Source organism: Scleropages formosus, chromosome 4 (genome assembly GCF_900964775.1).
Source record: "Scleropages formosus chromosome 4, fSclFor1.1, whole genome shotgun sequence".
NCBI classification, from domain to species: Eukaryota; Metazoa; Chordata; class Actinopteri; order Osteoglossiformes; family Osteoglossidae; genus Scleropages; species Scleropages formosus.
The window spans coordinates 2431007-2456131 of NC_041809.1; the positions used below are offsets into that span (position 1 = coordinate 2431007).

The 25125-nt window shown below is 48.2% G+C and overlaps 1 protein-coding gene across 1 annotated transcript; it reads right to left on the reverse strand.

Annotated features, from left to right (window-relative positions):
- Positions 1 to 1529: 1529 nt before the first annotated feature.
- Positions 1530 to 24991, reverse strand: heatr5b (HEAT repeat containing 5B). Its single transcript, XM_018740239.2, has 36 exons — positions 24952 to 24991; positions 23293 to 23496; positions 22969 to 23180; positions 22192 to 22300; positions 21863 to 22012; positions 21358 to 21529; positions 20961 to 21118; positions 20619 to 20868; positions 18946 to 19101; positions 18433 to 18683; positions 17967 to 18078; positions 17409 to 17561; positions 17012 to 17111; positions 16747 to 16856; positions 16456 to 16619; positions 16058 to 16233; positions 15802 to 15907; positions 15445 to 15635; positions 15142 to 15301; positions 14522 to 14711; positions 13628 to 13797; positions 12996 to 13143; positions 12693 to 12872; positions 12019 to 12273; positions 10936 to 11117; positions 10525 to 10593; positions 10155 to 10334; positions 9822 to 10068; positions 9055 to 9303; positions 8788 to 8915; positions 8551 to 8695; positions 6692 to 6964; positions 6271 to 6495; positions 5993 to 6144; positions 4260 to 4473; positions 1530 to 3447 (listed from the first exon to the last, which is right to left on the reverse strand). Exons 2-36 carry the CDS (start codon positions 23416 to 23418, stop codon positions 3140 to 3142), a joined length of 6171 nt encoding a protein of 2056 aa, XP_018595755.1. The 5' UTR covers positions 23419 to 23496; positions 24952 to 24991; the 3' UTR covers positions 1530 to 3139.
- Positions 24992 to 25125: the final 134 nt, after the last annotated feature.

Genomic DNA, 25125 nt, shown 5'->3' on the forward strand with positions numbered 1-25125 from the left:
TTCAGGTTCATATCAGCAGTTTGTGTCTTAGGGGTTAGGGGATCCAATGAACTGTTTCTTGAAGGATGACTTCGAGGAGACCCTGTTCCCTAAAGCTACCGTTGATAACCCTATAAAACTGCCAAATGTATTATTTTTATATTGTAATTTTTCAAGGATAATTTTACTTGACGCTCAAGGACGATGAATCTAAGAAAATGAAACATAAATTGTGCATGTGGATGTGGCCTTTTCTGGGATCACCATGACAACCATGAGCTGTGTGATGAGCTCGTAGTCCAAGCATCTCTGGCAACGGAACACAGCACCTCACAGGTGTGCTCCCACAGTACTTCTGGATGTCCTTCCGTGGTGTCCTGCCAGACCCAGGCTCAAGTACCACCGCTTGAATTTGACCGATTAAACCCTGATTTTGTGCTGCTGCACACCTTAATAACACCGAGTTGTGTAGGGCAGGGCTCACACCTTAATAACACCGAGTTGTGTAGGGCAGGGCTCCTTCCAATGGGGATGCTGAGCAGAGCTGCTATTCCAGAAGCAGGTCCGCAAATATTCTCTCCTGTAGGGTACATAACATAACCTCTTTGTCTTGGAGACATTGCAAAATTTTTATTTACACTTCATGCAGGTAGATGTCTCCTGATTTTAATCTCACAACTGAATATTTTTTCCATTGATTGAAACCTATAGACTCCCAGTCTAGATGACACCAACACCTGGGGTTACCAGGCCCCGGGCTGAAGAAATGTTCCTCTCTGGTCGTGAAGGTTTTGGCATTTCGCTGATCACCTGAGAACAAACAAAGCTGCCCGTCAGCTAGGCCGCTCTCTGCCATGAAGCAGTCAAGAGGGGATATGAATGGGATACCACGTGTTACCCAGTGACCCACTCGGGCATCTCCAGGAGCCCTGTGGTCCCAGTGATTCGACAGATTTTTCAAAGACAGGTGCCAGTTTTTACCAGCGGAAGAAAATCCACTGGAATGCAAGCGCTTTTGTTTAGAAAGTTTTAGAAGACACCCAATTTTCCCACATTTTTTTGAGGGGGAGATAATAATTCAACCATGAAGTATCACTGTGAAGATTTGTCTGCAGTTTCCATCCATCCATCCATCCATCCATCCATTCATCCAATAACACCTTGTGAAGTGTAGAGTAGCAGTGGTCCAGAGTCTATCCTGGAGACATTGGGTGTGAGGCAGGGGATATCCCAGTCAAGATGCCTGTCCACCACAGAGCAATCACACACACTCATTCACTCCCAGACACTAAGGGCAATTTAGAGTCATCGGTTCACCTCAAATAAATCTTTGGAGTACGGGAGTAAACTCATGGGAACATGGCGAGAACAAGTAAATTTCCATGTCTGAATCCACAGCCAAAGAGCTGCAGGACACCAGCGCCCCCCCTTAGCAACAACACTACAACCACGCCTTCCTCACAGACCAGTAAAACACGAGACATACAAAGAACAGCACATAACAGTGCACAACATGAGTTGTGTTTATTAACCTCTAATGCCGAATCATGATAAACTTCTTACACACGTGTGGGAGAAGCCAACTGATTCGGAGCCAACAAAACAAAAGAGCTCATATGGCACAGACAAAGGCAAAATGTGGTACTTTTGTTGTGTAATGCTATACTTGACAAGCAATCTGGAACACTGGAATAAAACAGGCAGTAAAACTTCATTAAATAAAATCATTACAAACCCACAAGTGAAAATGCACGTTTAATGCCTCGACTGGCTGCAACTCATTGCTTAAACGAAAGGACTGTGCCATGCCTTCAGGGCGCACGCACTAATGAGATGCAAAAACATGGACAGTTCTGCTTGCATTAGGTTCGTGTTATTTACAGTATCTATGGAGTCTTAAATACACTAGAAGAAGAGACGCTAAAGACAATGGTTTACAAAAAAATCTCAATGCATTTCCTAAAAAATTCCCCACAAGGATCTATACACACATCAGACCACAGATTGTGATCTCTTCACCTCCTGTACGTGGTACGGAAAGTCGATGGGATAATGCGCGATGGCAGAGGTTACCCAGGATCCTTCACTCTCACAGTGACCATAATGTGCTGGTGATACCCAAATCCAGCAGCGATGAAACCGTGGACTCACTGAGTGGATGGATGCCAAACTAAGCGAGATCCTACCACACGCAGTCCGGTGTTGATGAACATGATTAGCATGACAAAGTCAAGGAAATTGTAAGAGACTATGCTGGGTCCTCTTTATGGGATGACCATTCGCTCCTGAGACCAGGTCAGAAAATGTATCCATCGGATAACACAAATGTTGGTACTCTTGGTCTTCGCTGCCATTGGCTGTTTAAGGAAAGGAGCCATAATCATTACAGCAAGAAATAAACTAAAATCATGAGCGAATGTGCTGAAAATGTGAAAGGCAGCCATGCAAAGAAAACTGCAAAATGAGATGGGGAGCTGATGTGCTGCTGTTGGTGCCGTGGCACCCAGATGTTCAAGTACATGTGTCTACTTTGAGCTGCACTCATGATTTTTGTACCATCCACCAGCAAAGATATTCTTCTATTATTTTTGGAGAGTTATCACATGAGCACCTCATCAAATAAAGAGGATCCACTGAACTGAACTGCCCTGTTTGCCCAGACAGATTTAGAAATGGGCTTGTGACTAATGCTTAATGTTAAATAGAGATTTATAAAAGAATTCTGTTCCACACAAAGCCTACACAAAAATAAAGTGCATTTCAAACAGGTTCATGGGTGGAATGCAATAATCTGCAAAAAAAGAAAGACCTTAACATTTCTACAAGAAACCTGCTTTGATTAGTTCTTTTATGACCCCAAAATTCACAACAATCAACTGCACTTCAAAATTAATTGTAATCCTTGTCCAAATGGAAATGCAGAATTTCAGTATCGCGCATTCCCCTTAGGGTTTCGTATCTACACCATTTTCCACCTGTTCAGTCTGAGAACCTGCTGACAACAAAGCAGCCCACAGGATGAGCAGGCAGATTAAGCCAACCAGAAAGGAAAAAGGACATACCTCTCAAACGTGAGGTTATGCAATGCCTGTGGCAGTGTTTCAGGTGGGCAACACAAAAGACAGCCAACACACAGGGACAGGATGGTGAAACAGTGATTCTAGAAGAAACTGGTCTTGAGTTTGATCGTGGGCGTAGCCTGTACAGTGGGCTGGGTTGGCCGGGCCAGAGCCTTGGCCTTGCTGCTGGCCTGATTGGCTCGGATTGCCGTTTCCAGGCGGCTCTTCAGCTCTGGTGCCGCCCCGATCACGGTCTTGAAGGCAGCCGGGTAAAGGGGCCCGATGCGCATCAGGTCCTGCAGGGCAAACTCGTGGAGGCCTTTGGAGGCGGGTGGTGCAGAGGCGAAGGCGTTCTCATCCAGAAGGTAGGAGACCAGGGTGGGCACCAGCAGGGCCAGCAGCTGCACTCCTGTATCAAAAGAAGTTGAGCACCGGTTACAACCTGACACGTCCTTCTTTGTTTGTCTAGGACCAATGAAGGGGCCGATCTGGATTCGTTCCTCTCAACGATGTTGCAGAAGTAAGGCAGGATCTAACACCAACAACACGCCATGTTGTAGTCCCACCCCAACCTCATACTACCTGCCTTTGAAACCCTGCAGTGTAGATGCAGGCTGGACAGCACATGCCAAGCACAGCGCACATAAACAGAATGGAGAAAAGCAGCTGAGCGCCCCGTAAATGCCGGCCATGCAGGGGGGGGCTTTTCAGGACGACAGAGGAAAATACCACAGTCACACGCAGCTGGTGTAGCAGTTAGAGACGCCATCTTTAGACTCAAAGGGCTCAGGTTGGAATCCCACCTCCTGATGCAGTACCCTAGAGCAAGGTACTTGTCATGAATTGGTACAGTAAAAATGACCTTGCTGTATAGTGGCCAAGTCAGAATGAGCAGCTTAACACTGGAAATTGCTCTGGAGAAAAGTTTCAGATAAATAAATGTGATCATTAAAAAAAAGTAAATATGTAATAAGAATAACAAGGTATCAAAAGGGAACTGAAGTGATTAGCTGGTTTGAAAATCACAGAGCTCAAACTAAGGCAGTTAGCTCAAATGTAGTGTGTTGACCATTGATGTGTTTTACAGTTATACTTCCAATGTTCGGTTGGCACACTAAGCTGCTTACACAAATTTACACAGATCAAGGGTACTACAGTGGGAGAAGGACCTTGTTGCAAGGTGGGGTCTCTAACCAGTATGCCACCTTCTTCCTTGCTTACGGTTCTGTTCTAGACCCATGGCCACCAGGTTCTCGAGCACTTTGACGCCCTCCTTTACGGCCTGCAGCTCTGCGGCGCTGGTGGGTCGGTTGCGCTCAACAGCTTTCAGTTTCTCCACAACAGGTGGCGCTAAGGCATGGATGTAGGGCGTGGACAGGGCCCGGCTGGAGTGCTGGAACACGGACAGCAGCAGCTGGTAGCACCTGGCCTGCACCTGCGGGACAAATGGTCGAGGTGAAGAAAGGGGCGAGTCAGGGTGGGCCACACTGGGGTAAAACGTGGGAAAAGTTGGTAACGAACAATGATCGAGGACATGGTGGCTGAATGAGTGCAGTTAGACAGACACATTATTATAGTCATTAAAGAAGGGAAACAACTAATGATAACTAATCTTAGACAATAGAAACACCGCACAAACAAAACAATGACAGTGAGTAGTGCAATAGCAGTAAGTAATGGTAACAGTAGTAACAATAATGCCAGCTGACAGTCAGAGAACTCAGAAAGAGAGAATGAGAATGCTTAAAGTGGCAGTGTAATTTACCAATGTGCTTGGGTGGAGCAGTCCAACTCTAGTTACTAGAGGTAGCACATTGGTTAGTGTTGTATATTCTTACAGCAGTGGGGTAAAAGCTGTTCCTGTACCTAGATGTGCGGGTTCGAATAGACCTAAGCCGTTTTGCCGATGGTAGGGAAGAGAAAAGTGCCCGTGCGGGGTGACTATGGTCTCTCATGATGCGCATCGTTTCTCTGAGGCAGCGTGTGGTGTAGGTGTCCTGTACTGCTGGTAGCTGTGTGCCGATGATTTCCTGAGCTGTTCTGACCACCCTCTATAGGGTTTTTCAGGAACTCATTACCTTCGTAACGTGTGAGAAGACTGACACATTTCTCTACGTCTTCTTACAGCCTTAGGTTTGTACGTGCAGCAATTTACCAATTAAAATTTACAGCTGGATAATTTTTACTGCATCAGTTCAGGATAAGTACCTTGTTTCTAATCATTCTGACTGCAAAGTGAAGCGTCTAACCCCTACACCACCTGTTTCCCCTACTCTGTTCTATTGTTTACCCCACATTCAAACGCATGTTCTTATGTTCTCTGCTGCAGTAAACAAATAATGTGAATATTTACATATATATATATATATAAAACATATACATATATATGTACATACATACATAAAACTGTGGGCACTATCCATCAGTATGATTTATTACAAAACTTAAAATAACAGATACACTAAATCAAAGCACTAAATGCAATGAAAAATCATCACATGTTCACAAAAAGTCACCCTCTCTCAGAACCAAAACACAATGCCCAACAAGACAAGGCTCAAACTATGGAAGGAATCCTGCCTGAATCATCACAGGTGGGCCCAGGGTGTCTCACTACTCTGCTGAGACTGGGTGAATGGAGCTTAAGGGGGGCGTGGAGCCTGGAGCTCCCTCCCTTTCTCAGAATTGCTGAGTCCCCTTCAAGGTTCAAGAAAGGTGCCAATACTCATCACGTTCAGACCCATTTCTCTCCTGATTGCTCCATTAATTGGATTACATCATCTGTCATGATCACATTTGTAAGTCCTACCCTGAGCTTTATGTCTCTTTGGAAAAAAGCATCTGCTAAATGAATAAACATGAATGTGATTGTAACGGGGTTACATTCAGAGGAGTGACATGAGTGGTATTGGTCTGTTTGCCAGTGTGTGGACATCGGTCACAGCAGTCAGTACCCATGGGTCACCGGAGTTGAGGGCGTTCCTGAAGAGGTCCATGCAGCCTTTCTGCAGGGACGTGACGCCCACCACTTCTGCGCTGGCCGACAGCAGGAAGAGGGTAACGGCTGTCAGCATGCTGACCTCATCCATGTTGGGCCTTGATTCGTCTAAGAAGCAAATGTAGAGACTTGCTTACTCAGCTTTGAAAGTTCAGCAGGTCCTCCATTACTCCTCAGTTAGCCATTATCCTAAATGAGGTATGCTTGCGTGTGTGGCAGATGGAGGCACCCTACCCGGCTGTGAGTACTCCAGCACCGAGGCCAGACTGCTCCGCACCAGCCCCGTCCACTGCTTGTGGGTCTTCTCCACTCGAGACAAGGGCGACATAATGATGGTCTTGATGCCCTGCAGGGCGGCCGACGCTGGGAGCGGCACCGTGTTGTCCGGTGTCTTCATTGCCGTCTCCCGCAGGACCCCCGTAATCAGGAAGAGGATTGTAGGTAGGATCGTCATACTCCCTGCAGAAACAGTGTTAACAGATCATTCTTCTGAGACTTTCCTCCAGTCCTCTTTCCCCAGTTCACTTCAGCAGAGGCAGCAACTCCCTCTGCAGGAACACCAACTGTGTAACTGTGTCTTCAAGACTTTCTAAATTATGCATACTACCCTGTGTATGTGTGTCTTGGTGTGCGTGTGTTGTACAGCAGTGCCCACCTGCTGGGGAGCAGAGAGATGGTAGCTCTGCCAGGACAGCGACGGTTGCGGCCACCAGACGGGCGCTGTCGTCGGGCAGCCGCTGGGGCTTGTGTGCCGGGTGACTGGGTGAGTCGGCCACACGGGCGTTGAGCTGCGGCAGGTGACGCACCAGGATAAACACGAGCAGCTCCATGGCTGCAAACACCAGTGACTTCCCAGGAAGGAGCTCTCCCGTGTCTCCTCCCTCCCCCAGGGCTGGGGGTGTGTCCTTCTCACCGGCCTCTTCTTTACCTGGGGGAAAGGGCACATTCACATAGCTCCATACACAGCCAGGAAACCTCAGAGCCATTGAGCAGGTTCAAAGTACCATAAGAAACTTATTTTAATTTAGCTTTTTGTCTCAGAACAGTTTATCTGTTTACAACAAAAGTCTGAAAATAAGTTCAGTGTGTGGTGATGTAGGCTGGTTTTTCCTGCAAAATCCAGGTATTAATGCAAACTTTTACTCTATAAAGCTGAATGACCAGATTTTTCTTAAAAGGTAGACACACTAAGATTTTTTCAAAATGTACAGAAATTACTGGGAGCAAATACATTGTAATTGTAGCAAAAGAGAAATACAAATTGTACCAATATACCAGCTCCTTATGGTAAAAATGTCTGAAGACACAAACATTTTACAGTTCATTTAATTTTAACAGCATTAAATTTTCGAAAAACGATAGGTAGTAGAGCAAACACCACCTCTATTTACCCCCACTGCCAACAGATCTCAGTAAAGTGGACCCAAAAAGAAGTGTGGGATCGCCATAATTTAAACCACTTCCACTGTGTTTACAGCTCCTGCCTTGTGTTTCTGGGTGCAAGGTGATGAACACTGCACACGTTTACAAGACAAATCACTGAACAATTAGCATTGAACAGGAGTTTGTGGAGACGACTAATTTATTTTCAGTTGTTTAAATTAGTTTTAATTATAATATACTGGGGGGGGCTGCGGTGGCGCAGTGAGTTGGACCACAGTCCTGCTCTCTGGTGGGTCTGGGGTTCGAGTCCCGCTTGGGGTGCCTTGCGACGGACTGGTGACCCGTCCTGGGTGTGTCCCCTCCCCCTCCGGCCTTACGCCCTGTGTTACCGGGTAGCCTCTGGTTCCCCGCGACCCCGTATGGGACAGGTGGTTCTGAAAATGTGTGTATAATATACTGTGCTTATTATTTACTACAGTTATTGGCATCCTTTTTACAGAAACCCACCCACAAATAAATTAATGGACATCTGTATTATCATCTTTTAATTTAATTGTGACAAAAAGGGTAAAAATGACTTTGAACTAAAAATAAATCAAGTTGCAAACCGACTTCCTGTCCCACTTCTACACAGGTTAGGAAAAACCAGCATACAGATCAGCTCTCCACAGAGAGACCCCTGGCTGAGAGAACTGGTTGATGTACTCATACTCTGGGCCTCTAGGACTGAACCAGAACTGAGATAAAACCACCTGGCTGATATAATGACAGTATTACGTCCACACACACACACACACACACACACATTTTCAGAACCGCTTGTTCCATATGGTGTCACGGGGAACCAGAGCCTACCCGGTAACACAGGGCGTAAGGCCGGAGGGGGAGGGGACACACCCAGGACGGGACGCCAGTCCATCGCAAGGCACCCCAAGCAGAACTCGAACCCCAGACCCACCGGAGAGCAGGACTGTAGTCCAACCCACTGCGCCACCGCACCCCCCGGTATTACGTCCATATTTCAAAAATTTATTTGGAAAATCAGTCTCACTGCTGATGATTATGGTATGGATGAAGAACACAGGGACAAGGAGTGTTTCATGACGGGCACTGAGTTAGACGGCCGCTCACCCGTGCTGGCCCTCAGGTGCTGCAGATGGTCCTGGGCGGCACGGATTGTTTCTTGCACCACGGCGGCAACCTGCAGCTGCAGCGCTGGTGGGTCACGGGTCAGCAGCAACCGATGCAGCACGTTGAGCAGCTCCACACCCAGCAACTGAAACAACAGGGAGAGAAGGGTCACATGAAGAACTGGAGACCGGGACAGGCCCACCTCGGTGATCCCTCAGCACACCCACGGCGGCAGACCTGGTCCTCCCCGATGTGTGTGCGGGCAGACGGAGAGTCCAGCAGCGTGCACAGCGCCTGCAGGCATGACATCACGTGCTCAATAGGCTCCTCTGGACGTGGAAAGCACAGGAACTCGATGCTCACACCTGGGGGATGTGCCACATGACCAGAAAGACACATTAGACTGACCCATTTGGCAGAAGTCCTGGCCCATTATGACCAATGCACCAGCCAGGAGAATTAACTGCAGCTCCCGAGTCATTCCCCCACGGACTGGTAGCGTACCGAAGAGCAGGTGCAGCCGGTCCTTTGCCAGTTCCTCTGGGTCCTTGGCTGCGATGGGAGCAGGGCTGGGGGCAGGGCTAGGGGCAGGGCTGGGGCTGCGAGTGTTCCGGGGAGGCTCCTCGGTGCCATCATTCATGCCAAAGCCTGTGTGGCTGAGCCAGAGCGTTACAGCATGCAGGATGGGCGCCCAGGAGCTGCGGTAATGCAGACGCGCCGAGTCGATGGTTTCAGGGGTGTAGAAGGCTCCGCCTGTCCGGGTTGGTGGTGTCGTGTCCACAGAAGATGGAGAGGAGGTCAGATGGCGCTACATCACCAGCACACCAAGGTGCTTTAATGCTAAAAACAGTCATTAAATCTGATTTCTAAAAGGGGGCAAGACAGCACAAATCTCATGAAGTCCGTAGGACAGATATGTCGTTGTCTTTAATAAAGTAGAACAAGGAGACATTTCAGAGCCAGAAAAGGTCAGTATGAGGCTACTAGGGGGTTTGTATGATTACATTTACATCATTTAATTAACTAACACTATCTTCCAAAGCGACTTAATATTACGTTACCCATTTATACAGCAGGGTCATTTTTATTGTATCAATTCAGGGTAAGTACCTTGATCAAAGGCTCTACAACACAAGACGGGATTTGAACCTGAGTCCAAGGCAGCAGCTCTAACCACTACATTACTAGCTGTACAAAAGACATAAATTAAGCCTGCTGGACTTTTCTGGCTCTGATCCTGCTGCTTTTGAGGTACACGAAGACAAGCCTACCGTCCGGGGGAAGTTGGCTGGCAAACTCCGCTGGCAGCGTGAGCAGGGCATAGTCACGTAGCGCCGCCAACCACAGCCGGCTGAGCGACGGCAGCTCCGGCTGCACCAGCGTGATCAGGCTGTCTGGGGGAAGCACGTCGGACGCCCTGTCCAGGTCTTCATCCTCCTCGTCCTCACCGCTGCTACGGGCCGGCTGGGCCGGCTGACTGTCTGCCTTCTTCTTGATTTCCATGGCAACGATATACACCTGCAGGTAGCGGGGCCAAGATCAATGTGGTACAGTAATACAGAAACAAACCCAGAGGTGGGGAGGAGAAGGGATGCTCCTCTGACCTCAGCCCAGGCTTTCAAAACCGCTAGCTTCTCCATGGTGGTGGCGCTCTCGCTGTACAGCTGGCTGGACGAGCTCTTCCCAGCCTGCACTTTGTCCAAAGAGGACACTAGCAGGTTGTGGACACGACGCAGGTCGCTCAGATCGCTCACCACACCGCTGCCAATCCAGGTGCTGCACACCTGGGTGAAAACAGGTCAGAGGCTGTAATCACAGCTTTGGAAATCAAACACCCCTTTGAGCAAGACGGTCTTAACTGGAATTTCAGCACTAAGATCAGACTCACAACGTGAAAGGACACACTCATTAAACCGACATCGAACGTCATCCTGTTATTATGGACAGACGAGAGTGACTACAGCGATGGCGTACCTGGCAGGCCTTGGCTGTGATGTCAGAAGGGGTGTCAGGTGAAAATGCTGGTCTCAAGGCTGCCCCGACCTGCGACACGTGCCAACAAGAGGATACGTTACTGCAACTGCAACAAGCACATCTGAGAATACAGACTTGCAGTTAACATAGCCATTGCCAATGGCCTTGCACCGTCTTCATGATGGCTTCTAAATACTTCATTGTTCCACGCTAATGACATTTTAAGTAGCTCTTAAAGAGGAAGACATACAATATACACTGGGGCAGTTGTTATTTAAAATTAAGCAAAGATCTGCACCAGTAAAAGCCCTTGACCAATCACCTTGGTCATCTAATCAATCAGAGGCCAGGAGCCAAGGGATGAGTCAGAACCTTGGACCAATCGAGGCTGGAGGCGGGCGCCACACTCACATTGGCTTGGTACTGCTCCAGGATAACGTGCCCCGGGAACTCTGGCTCCGGCACAGAGGCAAACTTCTTGATGATGTCCTCGAGTGCCTGCAGGCCAGCCATGCGCAGCTGGTGGCTATGGTCAGTGGCAGCCATGAAGGCCATCCTGATCAGGTCCGAGAGGTGCAGCACAAGCAGGTCACCTGATGTCAACAGAGAGGGGGAACATCTATGAGACCTAGTGGCTGGTCTTAAAGTATTGCCAGTGAAGATAAAACTAATAAGTATTATGACTGATTTATTATACAAAATATGATCAACATGCATTCATTATAAGTGATGACTGAGCATTTCTCCCCCACTCTGTGGAGCTGTGGAGATGAATGGACATACAGGAAGCTCCCACCAGCAGAGGGACCTGTCTGTGAAGGAACACAGTGCATGAGCTCTACAGTTGAGTGAGTCTGCTGCCCCCTTGTTCACCTGCTCACACCCGTTCCGGAGGATCAGTCTTTGTGCTCTAGTGGTCAGTTTGGAAGTTCTCCTACTCTGTGAACCCCAGTTTCCTCCTCTACTTGCTGACTCGTACAGGGCTCATATGGACAGAATAATTAGGAGAGCTGTTCCAGTCCAGAACCATAACATTACTATTTTCCTTTTACTAATTTCAAACTCTATCCTCATTTCCCTTTCCCACATTAGTGGCAGCACACAGCGCAATGGTTAGTGGTTCCTGGATTGATCTTAGAAACAGTTAATAATGATCATATTTGCATTTCCCATTTCAGATTCCTGTGTCTTCCTCTTCTTGACTGATTATATGTTTATGTATGTAAAGTGTCGTGTAAGACGGCTGTCCTCTATAGAATGTCTTGCCGTCAGATTGCTGCCAACATATTTTTTTGGAGGCAGAGTCCAACGAGAGCTGAGAAATGTCAGGGAAATCCGTGTTATTATTAAAATAAAATAAAAATTTGAAAACAGAACAAACAGATCCACCCTTAAAGTGACAATGTCACACGCTACAAAGAAGATGACGACATAGGCCATTGAGTGTAGAAAGGTGAACAGAGTGGGACAGCGGTGGGCAGGCATGGCCCGTACCTTTGGGGTTCTTGACCTTGGCGGAGCGAGCGCTGGCCAGATCGAAGTGAGTCTTGTCTGCGTTCTCGCACAGCATGATGATACGGCACAGGCAGTCAGCCGCAAACACCCGCGTCGCCCAGCGAGGGGCCACGGAAGGCTTGGACTTATCGTCATCCCCCAGTGCTGTAAACATGCTGTCGTCGTCCATCTCGTCCTTCTTCTCAGAGTCTTCCTCATCCTTGCCCAGCTCCGGTGCCATTGCCCCACCCACCTCTGTAGGACAACACAGCGTACAGTATAGGTAGAGTCAGCACAGGAGAACAATGTTAATATTTTTATGTCATTGGAAATTAGTTTCAATTTTAATGCAGCACAAAGTTAATGCAAATATTTACATATTTTTCAGTTATAATGAATGAAAATACCACATTATTATTTACATAAGTGGACACATGAACAACCTAACTCTAACATATAGATAAATTGTGAGACATCTGTTGTGTTAGTCTTTGTAACTTAACAGTAAAAGTGACGACAGCGTTACGAACAAAACCATTTATAAACAGATTGTGCTAGGGAAGAGCCCTTGTACTTACTTCCAACCCACAGAACACCTTATAACTGCATTGCTTTTCCCCTTTTTATGCACATTATGTGTGAATGGTCCACACTGCATTTCAAATGCCTCCTACCGGTGGTGGCGGCCAGCACATCCTTGCAAAGCTTTAGCCAGTGGGACAGCTTCTCCACAGCCAGTGACGACAACATGTGGCCCAGGGTATCATGGATGTCGGAGCACAGCTTCCTGTCTGTCTCCCGGTCCAGCATGCCGAAGAGAACACCCTCCAGGCCAGTTTCTGTAATGTTGAGGTCTGAGTGGGAGCCCAGGTGCAGGAGGAACACTTGAGTGAGAGTGGCCACACTAAGGCACTTTCAGAACGAACAAACAAACATGCGATGACAAGAAAGGTGGTCGGGGACATTGGGAGACGTACTGATGGCGGTGCCGTCCTTGCTGTCTCCAGCCTTCCTGGCCAGGCTCGTGGCGTACTCGCACACCTCAGCAGCCTCGCGCTGGGCCAGCTGCCGGAGACAGGCCACGGCAGCACGTCGCAGGAGCAGGTGGGAGCTACACAGGTGCTCCTGGGAGCGGGAAAGGAAAACCAAATAACACCATTAACCACCCTGATTTACTGACATAACAGGAACATGGAGAATCTAACATTGGGGTGAAGCTAAAAACATAAGACGTGGTGAGAAGGTGGTGAAGCTGATTACACCTGTGGGACCAGGTGTGATCAGAGTGAAACAGGAAGCACATGGGTATGATCAAAGGTGGAGGTGTGTTTGAAAGGAAGGAGGGGCAGCTCACAGCATAGCGGGCAGAGCTGCTGCCTTCAAATTCAAAGGTTACAGGTTCAAATCTTACCTACTCCTCCAGTAAACATTACCCTGCTGTATGTAATGATAAATAACAGTACATAGCTTGACACTGTAAGTTGCTTTGGAGAAAGAGATCAGCTAAAGTGATAAATGTAAGGGGGGCATGGTCAAAGGAAAGAAAATGGATGTGATCAAAGGGGTGTGGTCAGTATAATTTGGGGGTGTGGTCAGCAGGAGTTCTTACACAGAGGCAGGGCACTAAGCTGGACAAGTTGACATGGCGTGGGGCAAACATGTGCAGCTGCTGCAGGCAGGAGATAGCGGCAGCCTGCACCAGGGAGTCTGAGTGGTCCTGCATGATAGCGCAGCCCACCAGGCACGACGAGCGGATGGTGGAGATGGTTGCGCTGTTGCCTGGCAAAGATGGATGACAATGCACTGTTACCATAGAGACACTGTAGATGGCAGAGAATGCCAATCTACAAGAACAGAGGAACAGGATGTGAATAAATCAATGTAAAAACACTGGAGAAAGTGTGCAGTATTTACAAATAAAGGTAAACTATTAACAGTTTTCAGGAGCTCAGTAATGTAAATGTTTGGTTGCCAGAAGTGTTGCTGGGTATGGTCACTGTGACACTGAACTCTACAGAAATATGAGAGGCTCCCAGCTCTACAGTCACTGGTTGCTGCAGCCAGAAAGGGAAACAAGGACATTTTTTTGTTTTCCCATCACATTGTGACATGAAACTTGCTAATTAATTACACAGAAAAAGTAACTTCTGCACTGTCATCTCCTGTGGTACCCTGCCGCATTCTGGTTTGCAGTGTGAGCGGTAGCGTCACACGGGCTGGGAACAAAGACACAGATGGGTTATGGTAGTTTACCTTTTTGGTTTGTTTAGGACAGAGAAATATCTGACAGAACTGTGATGCCTAAGGTAGTTAATGTGAATTACCTGTGTGGCTCTCACTGAAAAGACTTGTGTAGATTCATACTATCCCACTGTTTCAAGCTTACTGTTGCCATGCCAACACAGCTATCCCAATGAGTAGGGCTGTACAGGTGTGAAGCACAGCATGAGCAGATTGACCAGAACAGCAGGTATTTAGGTAACCTATTTTCAGCATAACCTACCTTGAAGCTCTGGGCCCACGGTGGTGATGAGCGCCCCCAGGCAGCGGCCAAGGCACTGGTGCACCTCAGTGTGGGAGGGTGGCACGGTGAGCAGCAGGGTGAGCACCAGTGACAGCGTGGGCTCCACATAGCCTCGGTACATGGGCCCGCTGGAGTCAACGATGAGTGCCAGGGAGTGCAGGGCCCAGGTCTGCGGGGGGGCGAGTGCACAGGTCACAGAGCTTCTTCTGCTCACAGAACCCACTTTATTATTTATTCATTTAACTGACACTTTTCTCCAAAGTGACCTAGAAAGTTAGATGTGCATAGCAAACTTTTTACAGGATTTACTCATTTACACAAATGAATAATTTCAGGCAAGTACCCTGATCAAGGGCACTACAGCAGGAGTGGGGTATCAAACCTGGATCTTTTGGATGCAAGGTAGAAACTCTAACCAACTGCCCACCTTAACTGCAGATTGTAACTGTCAAAGTAACTTACATAACACAGGTTCACAGGCTGCAATTTTAGCTTAAGTTTAAAAACCTGTGGTCCTTCATGACTGGCTCATCGCAGAGTCTTACCCTTGCGGACATGCTGACCCCCCGGGGGGAGGGGGGAGTGGCCAGCTCTCTCACCTGAACCTCATGAGAGGTGCCATCTTGGGCTAAGGCGAGCAGAATGCTGACACTGGTCTTCAAGTGCTGGCCAGAGCCGATGCCGCCCACGTAGCGGTGCAGACAGCCGAGGGCAAGGGAGTGACCCGTCCGCGACACCACATCCCGCGCAGACTTCAGCCTGGAGAGGGGCAGGGCCACAATGACATCACACCCTACTGACATACTGCATGAACTACATGAATCCACAAACACAGCTGATGACAAAACATGAGGGCAAAGATGAGTGACAAGTGCGGGCAGTTTGGGTGCCGCAGGACATACTTGTCAAAGCTGTGCTGAGCCATCCTGGCGATGAAGGTGGCCTCGCCCACCACCTGGGCCATGCGGCCGAGGGCCTCGCCCGCTGCGCAGCGCAGGATGGGGTTCGGGTTGTCCAGCGCTCCCATGACCAGCGCCAGCGCTGACTTGCGCACCTCCTCGGGCCCCAGGCTGCTCTTGTTCTCTGCAAGGCCCTGAGCAAGAGACGGACAAAGGGAGACTGTTAACTTTGAAAGGCGGCGCCTGGTGAATCAGGAATGGAGTGGTTTCCATGGGAACACCCTATGGAGCGAGGAGCTCCAGCCAGGGAGGGTGGTGGGCTGTGATTACAGGCGTTGCTGGGGATGCCTGGGACCTCACCTTGAGCGCGCTCAGCACAGCGGTGAAGATGTTCAGCTGGACAGCCTGCTGCCGGACACCCTTGGCCTGCTTGATGCACTCAGCAAAATGGTCCAGCATCTGAAGCCTGCTTCACAGACCCATACAAACACAGACACACACACACAGACACACACACACACACACACACAGTGTTTTAGGGTAACTGTGTGCAACAGCTGATTGCAGTAATGTCATTCCAGGTAGAGGCATGTATCCTGTGAACAAGCAGCATCACCTGTGCTTGAAGGAGACGTGAGGGAAGACCACTCCGAAGAGCGCCACGGAGGCATCGATCACGGAGACCCCGAGTGGCAGGGGCCCTGGAATGGCCTCCCCCACGGGAATGCGCAGGTAGATGGAGGAGGGGTCGTGTTCCAGGGCCCCGCTTCCTGAGGCGCTGTTGGGCTGCAGCTGGGGGTGGAGGGGAACAGCTTCAGAACTCGGGCTGACCACGTTCCATGGATTAGCACTGTGCTAACACACACACACAAGACTGATGACATATAAATGTAACTAGTGCTTCGCTTCTCAGATCAACCATACATGGTTTGTCTGACACCAGTCTGAGTTTGGCTTGACCCCACCTCTTGAGTTTGACCCTGCCCCCCCTCAGCAGCTGAGGCACCCCTTCACCTGATCCTCGATGGACTTGTGGTCCGTCTCCTGCAGCCAGGAACCCATGAGCACGCTGTCGTCGTAGTGACAGAGGGAACGCAGCAAGGAGGTGGTCGTGTTGGCTGAGTTGTCTGTCAGCGTGAACTCGGCCACCAGCTCCCTCAGGAGGGCGTTGAAGCTCCCTGTGAGGGGCAGCAAAAACACACTTGTTTTTAATAGAAACCTGTAACACACTTCTAAAAAAAGATGTAACAGTAAAATTAAAAACGAGGTGTAACGATGCAATAACAAGGAGGAAGAGTCTCTTACCCTCGTATGTCTTGGGGGGCAGGAGAGCCAGGATGTCATAGAGTCTTAGCCTCACCATGGCAGCACTGGCCTTTAGGTGAGCTCCGTGCACCTTGATCATTGACGGGACGCTGGAAACCCAACGACATGTTGCATTTAGGATGGCCCCCTTGGGGGACTGAAACGCTCCCACTGTGTGGATTGACACTGCATGCACTCCATGGGGGACTCCACCCAGTCTCGTTCCCCTCGCAACACAGCAATCAGCGGCTTCCTGTGTACTCACTGCGACATCATCGTCATGGCGCATTCAATGGGTGTCATGAGCCTGCGGATCACATCCTCGGTCAGCAGCTCAGGACAGTGGGCCACGAAACTCCGCATGGCTGGGCATCAGGATTGCAATGACCCACAGATCAAAGATCACACAATTACACTACCTCCTTATCTCACTTTCTTATTTATTAAATTTTTTTTTTTTTTAATTTATTTTATTACAGCAATATTCAAGATTTTTACAGAACCAGGCCAAAAAAATTAAGGGATATCTTTATTAAGCTTTTACTGATTGTGAATTAGTGACCTTGGAGCTACGAACAGAATGAGACAGAGACGGACTTCCTGCACTCATAAATGTACAATATAAAGACTGAGTAACGTCGTTGTGGAGGAATACAACTTACCACACAGTGCTCCTGCCCGACCTTCCAGAGTCACCTGCCAGGTGAAGGAGTCACCCCGGGCCTTCTCCGCCTCCAGCTCCTTCTGCGATCGCGGGAACACGTTTCGCCATAGCAACAGCATCTTGGGCAGGTGGTACCGCACCAGCGATGGGCCTGGAACACAGATGGACAGAAGGTCAAATCTCATGAATTTATTAACATATCTGTTTGTATGCTAACCTGCTTACTATAATTTACCTATTTATGCAGCTGGGTAATTTTTATATAGTCAAGTCATAGTAAGGACCTTGATCAAGGGTATTAGAGCAGGAAGAAAGATTTGAGCCTATGTTCTTCAACTGTAATACAAATGCTTTAACCATTATGCCACTTGCTGCACTAGCAGTTGTATATAGTTCTATAAACACTACAAGTGTACAGCGCAAAACTGTGAGAGTTGTTTCACATGAAAGCACCCAAGGCCAGGAATGGATTACATTCATAAGATATAAGAGGAATTTTAGAAGAAAAGAAATATAGGGACAGAATTAAGAGGTATGGGGGGCAGTGAGATCACACCCAGGGTCATGAGGGCTCCCAGAAGCAGCCAACCGGCTTGCGTGCGCTGCAGGGACAGCCGGCTGTTCTGGGCCGCTGTGCGCAGCAGGTCCTCCGCAATGCTCACCACCATCTGCAGAGCAAAGCAGACAGGGCGTTGCGACAGGGCCACAAGGCCATGGGCCTAACGCCTGGGATCCTTGGGTGTCCTGCCCTGAATGTTACATCTCAAAGTCTCAACCACATAAAATGCATGCAAAATATGCATGAAAAGAAGTACAGATTCCACAGGTAAGTTAGTGAGAGAAAACAGACAAAAGGATCACTTTTTTAAAAATAAAACACAAAATGCATATAAATAACAAAATAGGAAGAATACCAAATTACACTGCCAGTCTCATCTCAGTGGCCATCTGAGACATTAATGGTTGCCATGGTAGCTGAAGACCTGGTCACCATGGTGGGCAGCGCTCTGGGGGTCACTCACCTTTCCCTTGGAGTGAGGGATTCCCAGAGGGCACTGGTGGACACCCCCAAGCAGGGCCGCCATGGCAAAGCTGTACCCGCTCACCGCCTCCGGGGACGACTTAAGGCTGTTAATGCGCTCCGCACAGCGTTCCAGCAGGGGCGTGAGCTGATAGGGCAATGCCACGGCGACACAGCGCAGGCACCAGGCTGCTGCCAACCGAGCCGCCATACTGGGATGCAGCAGCACTGATGTCACAGTCTCCAGGAGGCCTGGACAAAAACCAAAATGCTTGCTGACATTTTCAAAAATGACCAGAAGAAACAGCAGAGCATGGAGGAAAAGGGCAACGCATCACCCACCAACACAAACACGTGAGCATGAATAGCGTCGTGGATCCCCAGCATGGGGATCAAACAAGGGTAGGAGGAGATGTGTGGTGGGACTAGACCGTACCAGTGGAGGATTAGTGGGGAGGTGGAGTGTGGACAAGATTAAAGGCCTATTGAGGATGTGAGCGTGACTGGACCGTACCGATGGAGGGCTCCTGGATGAGTGGTGAGGCAGTGGCACTCAGGCTCTGCACCAGGCTGCCCAGCTCCTGGAGTGCACACACCATCACGTGCTGGCTCGCCGAAACATCTGCAGATCCTACCTTACTCTCCCCGCTGCTGTCGTTTACCACTGCCTCTGTGGGGGGGGGGGGGGGGGAGAAACACAGAGCAGGTGGCTCTGAAAGGACTGGAACCACATAATACAAATCAACACAAATTCCTGGTGGCATCACCTTGGAACCAGGAAACAAAGCTGATGGATTTACCTTCATTTATATGTTTTCACAGCACTTTTTACATCACAAACAATTTTAGACTGTTTCACATATTCCATATACTCCACATAACAGCACTTCAAATCGTAACACAGTAATTTTTTTAAAAACCAACACACTTTTACCACTAAATCTCAGTCAGCAAAAGATTCATCCTGATATCCTTTGATTTATTTATAGGTTAGGCTTGTACAAACCTTGGATACAGTTATAAAAGAATTAACAAATACTCAAAGGCTGCAGTATTTTTACTGATGCTGAACTATATTAAAACTAATGTGAAATGAGTGAAAATACTGCAGCGTATCAAATCAAAAGGTAAATGCAAGTTGTGTTTGCTCTGCTACAGGTCGAATTTTTAGACAAATGGAGAAAATTGAATTAAAAATAATTAAACAAACTGAAAAATGTATCTTTCAGTATTTGTTGCTCCACCATTGGCAACATGAGGAAGCAGAGTGATAGGGATTTAACAGAATATATCTGTGGTAGAATAACTATGTATTCATGGCACATGCTGTAATTATGATGTTTTAAGAAATTAAGTGACATGTTAAGAAGATGTCCAAGTTAAAAACCCAACCTGTGGATGACTTTCAGGACCCTGTCAATGACCCAGGGAGAAGGATGAGCTAGATCTGGCAGCAGACTCGCCACACTGGGTGACAGAGACACTAGGCTGGGTTATACACCCTTTGGCCCCTTCCATATCAAACTGTTCTGGGAAAAACCGGCCTCATACGAACACCTTGCAGACAATAATCCAGCAAGTCAGAGGAAGTGATTGTCATATTCGGATTATTCCTCTCTATGCCACAAGTGACTTTGGTTTTCATGTACGGTAACATTTCAGTGGATTATAAACAGTAAGAACATTAAAAGCTGAAAAAGCCAAAGTGAATTTCAAATAATTCTCTGCGGAAATTTAACTGCGTGAAAAAATTTCACAGAAATGAAAATTAGCCATGAAGGCATAATGGACAAATGACGAAAAACAATCCAATGGTATATTGTCAGCATTATGCACCAATAGTGTGCCACGATGGTGAGGTAAAATAAAGTGGGTTGAAGTAGCTGGGTCATCTTTGCAGGCCACATGTTCCTTCAGGACTACGACTGATTACAAAATAAGGGCAAAGGAACCGACAGCATGCGACATCACGCCAAATCAAGCTCACGGCAAGGCCAGGAGAGCTGTGGATGTGTGACTTTGAGAGCAAAAGGAAGCTGGAGATCCACAACTAGAGAAGCAGAAGAAAGAGTCGAAATGTGAAAACCAAACCCAACCAAACCAGGGCAAACAAAGCTAACGATGATGAGTACTTACTCTGCAGCGCTCTGAACCTGGACATCTCCCCCCCATCGAGCGCCTCCTTACCCACTGCCCTCATCTGCTTGGCGATGGCCTGGCAGATCTCGCGCCCAGCGGCAATCTGCGCCTTCTCGCCCAGCAGGCCGCCCAGGGAGGCACGCAGAACAAAGGAGACACAGCGGCGCGAGTACACCGCCTCCACGTGGGTCTGCGTAGCTCGCGGGTGGGACGCCAGCTCCAGCACGTGGGACAGGAAGACGGCGAAGTTGCGCTCCAGCCACTGGCCGCCCAGCGTGGTCACAAACACAACGTAGGCCTGGCGGAGAATTGGTTGAGTGCGGTCGAGGCCCAGCAAGCGTTCTCCTGATGTTCTCGCAGATCTGCGCGCGGCCTTCGAGCACCACTGACCTGTGTGACGCCCACCCGCACCTCCCTGCTCACAGAGGCCCCTCCTTTCAGCATCTCCCCGCCACTCTTGAGGAAACCAGAGCCCCCTCGCAGGAATCCCGTGGCCATGAGCTCCAGCACCTCCTCCAGGGTGGCCCTCTTCACGTTCTGCCGCATTACTGGTTTGGGTTGGAGGGCACAGAGAGTCACTGTACAACCAGCCAATCAGGTATCCCCCATCCCACCTGCTCCTTTACTAATAGCTAATAACTATACTATAAACAGAAAAACTTTCACAATGATGCTGGTAAACAACAGGTATACAGTTACAGTAGTTATCCAATCACTGACAGAGCTTTGATGGCACAAAACGGATGACAAAATTCACAGAAGGATGCTCACAGAACCCGCCCCTTACCAGCAGCTTGCTTGGGCATCAGGGCAGTGGCCATCACAGAGCCCAGCAGCTTGGACACGGCCACACGGACCCCGTAGTTGGAGCCCTCCAGAGCCTTGAAGCACAGAGTGGCCACGTTCTCCAGCTCTGTGGTCCACATGAACACGGCCTCGTTCTGCAGCTCTAGCAGACACTAGAAAGGAGGCAGAGAGATGCTCAGCACAACCGCGTAAGACTGATTCTTAGACAGGACTGCAGGCAAAAGGTCTGAGTTGGCAAGGGAAAAAAGTTCAAATTATATAAAGAAGGAGAGTTACTCTAAGTGGTTTTACCCAGGAGGCTGTGGAAGTTTTGCATTAATAAGCAGTAACTTAATTCAAAGTTCAAGGTTACTACAGCATACAGGAGGAGACAGATGGAATCAGCAGTTCCTTGAATTTAATGTGATGTTATTTCTAAGATCGTAAGAAAAAAGCTTTTCACGTTTTGAATTTGAGCCTGCAGCTTTGCATATAAATGAACTTGCCTTGGCAGCTGCGCAGCGTACCGCCATCGACCGGTCTGTGAGTAAGGAGCGGGCATTCTTATAGATGTCCCGGTGGCAGGAAGCAGCAGCCCCACCCAGCCCTCCAAGCACCTTCTGCAGGCTCAGCAGGATCTCCCCACGTCCCTGTGACTGACATAAGAAGAGGAGAAGGGCAGAGGGCAACAGTTAGTCCAGCCATCAGTGAACTCACGGTGACAACTCTGCACTTGGAAGTACTAGACACACTACATCTGACAAACCCCACGTCTTTGCTCAGGACCACATTCCAAAACACGTCAAAATGATTATCGGATGGACTATAGTCATACCTCTGCATTCTTCAGTGCCTTTAAGAGGTTGTTGATTGTGTCTGGGAAGGAGCTGCCCAGCATCCGACCCATCTTCTCATAAAAAGCCCCTACGCAGGCAACTGCAGCCCTGCAGAGAAACAGCCAACAGACATGGAAGACAGGGAGATGAGGAACTTATCCCAACAACCACACACACACACACACACACACACACACACACACACACACTTTCTGAACCGCTTGTCCCATACGGGGTCACGGGGAACCGGAGCCTACCCGGCAACACAGGGCGTAAGGCCGGGGGGGGAGGGGACACACCAAGGACGGGACGCCAGTCCGTCGCAAGGCGCCCCAAGCAGGACTCGAACCCCAGACCCACCGGAGAGCAGGACCCGGTCCAACCCACTGCGCCACCGCACCCCCTCCCAACAACAACCAATCACAATCAATTACAGCCAATCACAGCCAACCACAGCCCACCAATGACAGCCCACCAATCACATCCCGCTGCAGAGACAAGCAATACAGCGGAGTCAAATGCAAACACCTAGACCATTCTGGAACCCTGGCCAGATCCAGCCCCTGCCTAAGGGAGGCAGTTAAGCTCCTTGCTGTCCAAAGGATGTGACTTTCATTCCAGCTGATCATTCAACTGCTCAGGTTTAACTGGGGCTTGTAATGAGTGATTCAAAACACATAAAACCAAAAGCCTTTGCAGAGACTATAAGCAAGTGGTCAGCCATAAACTATCTACAAAGACACTAAAAGTGAGGAGAGAACGATCCTAAGACTTACAGCTTTGTCGGAAGATATGCAGGTGTATCATCCTTGCTCTTAATAATGTCATTGCACTTGTCAAGGGTTTGGAACACAGTGAAGGTGTCACCGATGCTGTAGAGTGTGGCCAGGTTCTTGGCCAGCAGCTTGCGGGTGGGGGGTCCAGGGGCACTGCTGATCAGTCCAGTCAGCTGCTCCACCAGCTTCTTCTGCTTCTCTTTCACATCCACCTGTGCACGCACACACAGACACCCATATGAATATGAAGACAAATACAAATGGTTTGAAGTCACCCAAACCTTAGAGGACAGAGGAAACGGCAACAATGCATAACTCTCCGACCTTGTTTGCTGCCACAAGGACTTTGTCCAGAAAGCGGAGCCATTCAAAGATGAAGACAGGCCTCTTGGCCTCAGTGATCTGTGCCAGGGCATCCTCGTTGAGCAGAAGACTGTGAGCCAGCTCCATCGGATGACCCAAGAAGCAGGCGATAACTTAGAGAATTATGGGCTTCCCAGTGCAGATCACCAACTGAGATGACAGAGGCTATGAACAAAAGGTAGAACGCTCAGTGAGACGGCTGTTACTATGAAACATAGTGGAAGACAAGAGGGATGCTTTACTCATTGTACCACTGAGCAACATGCTTATCCTAAACAGCCCCGGTAAACATTAGCCAGATGTATAAATGGGTAAATAACGGTAGGCAGCTTAACAATATAAGTCACCATGGAGAAAAGCATCAGCTAAAAAAAATACACAAAAATTTGCAAGGTGGAATTCATTACTATCATTTTTATATTATCCTACTCATCAGAAAACTCTTAGCATGTATAAAATCTTGAAGAAATAAAAATGTTTCCGTTTCATTCAAACCATAGCAAATAGAACATAAAACACATTTTATCAGACTCTAGCCAGCACTGTTCAGTCAATCACCCATTTTCATCCACTAGGATAAATGTCAAATTTGTCACATTATTTCATACTTAATTTAAACATTATCTCATTAAAATACATGACATCAGATGAGGTTAAAACACAGTGGAAAGATCACCTGGAAAAAAGCGGGAAAGGGAAAACAAAAAAAGAAACATGTAACATGTTTCCCCTTAACAGCTGTGTAACGATGCTGCACCGGGACCTGTGAGTGTGAAAGTGTGATCTCCTGCTACTCAGATAATGGAGTGATGTCACACATCACAATACTTTGCTTGTCTGCAGGTTTGACAACATAGATTCCTCCCACCACTGGCAGGCATTCTAGTACCGGGCATAATAAAATGTAAGGATATTGCAGCACTGCAGTCCAATCCATAGCTATGACGACATGCCGGGGTGCAGTGACATCACTCATGCCAACACCGAGGTACCGTCTGGCTGTAGGTGTCACAACACGCCAGGACACAGCAACATCATACTTTCCAACTCCGTTAAATACTTCTATGCAATGATATATAAGTATGACGTCACATCGGAAGCAATGACGTCACAAATTCCACTATGCACCTGTTACTGTAGAAATTTGGACAAAAAACGTAGAGCACTACATCACAAAACCGGAGGAACGGTTATTTATTTGTTGTATGTGCTACTCTAATAAAAACGGGTACAGAGTGAATGTCAAAAGCAAATTTATTTTGTAGGGGGGACGGTTGAAGCCGGGCCACCCGAGTTACGTCGCAGAACCAACCCGTTCGAATAACAAGAGGAAACCAAGTGTCGGCAAAAGACTAAAACAAGACGAGTTCTGCACGGTTATTCGTTTAAATGCAAAAAAAGCACATCGACGCCTGCGACGCTGGTTACCTGACTGGCTGACAACAGTGAGTGGTTTTTTTTTTTTTTTTACATCATTCATTTTACATTTGTTTACACGACAGACATTGTTAACGTCGTTCAGCCATAGGGATTTTACACCCGCTAGCCTTGAAAGTGCAATTTCACTGCGTATTACAATATTATGACACTAAACAATAATCGAAAGTCTTTTTTCCTGACCTGTTTTTTTCGCCTCTTCCAGCGATACGCTTCTGTAGCTACGCCGGAATGAGTTACAGTGAAACCGTTCCGACCGGAACCACCGGTGGACGCCTACAGGTAGTCATTTTTTGATAAACTTGCGAAAATATTATCTTCTATAAGTAAGTAAATATTATCTATCTTGGAATCTAA

Coding starts and splice junctions, on each gene's coding strand:
- heatr5b (XM_018740239.2), bottom strand. CDS start 23,418: ATGGAGCTGGCTCACAGTCTTCTGCTCAACGAGGATGCCCTGGCACAG. Junction 15,636..15,801: donor CTGTGCTGAGCGCGCTCAAG/GTGAGGTCCCAG, acceptor TCTCTTGCTCAG/GGCCTTGCAGAGAACAAGAG. Junction 3,448..4,259: donor CATGGGTCTAGAACAGAACC/GTAAGCAAGGAA, acceptor CTTTTGATACAG/GAGTGCAGCTGCTGGCCCTG.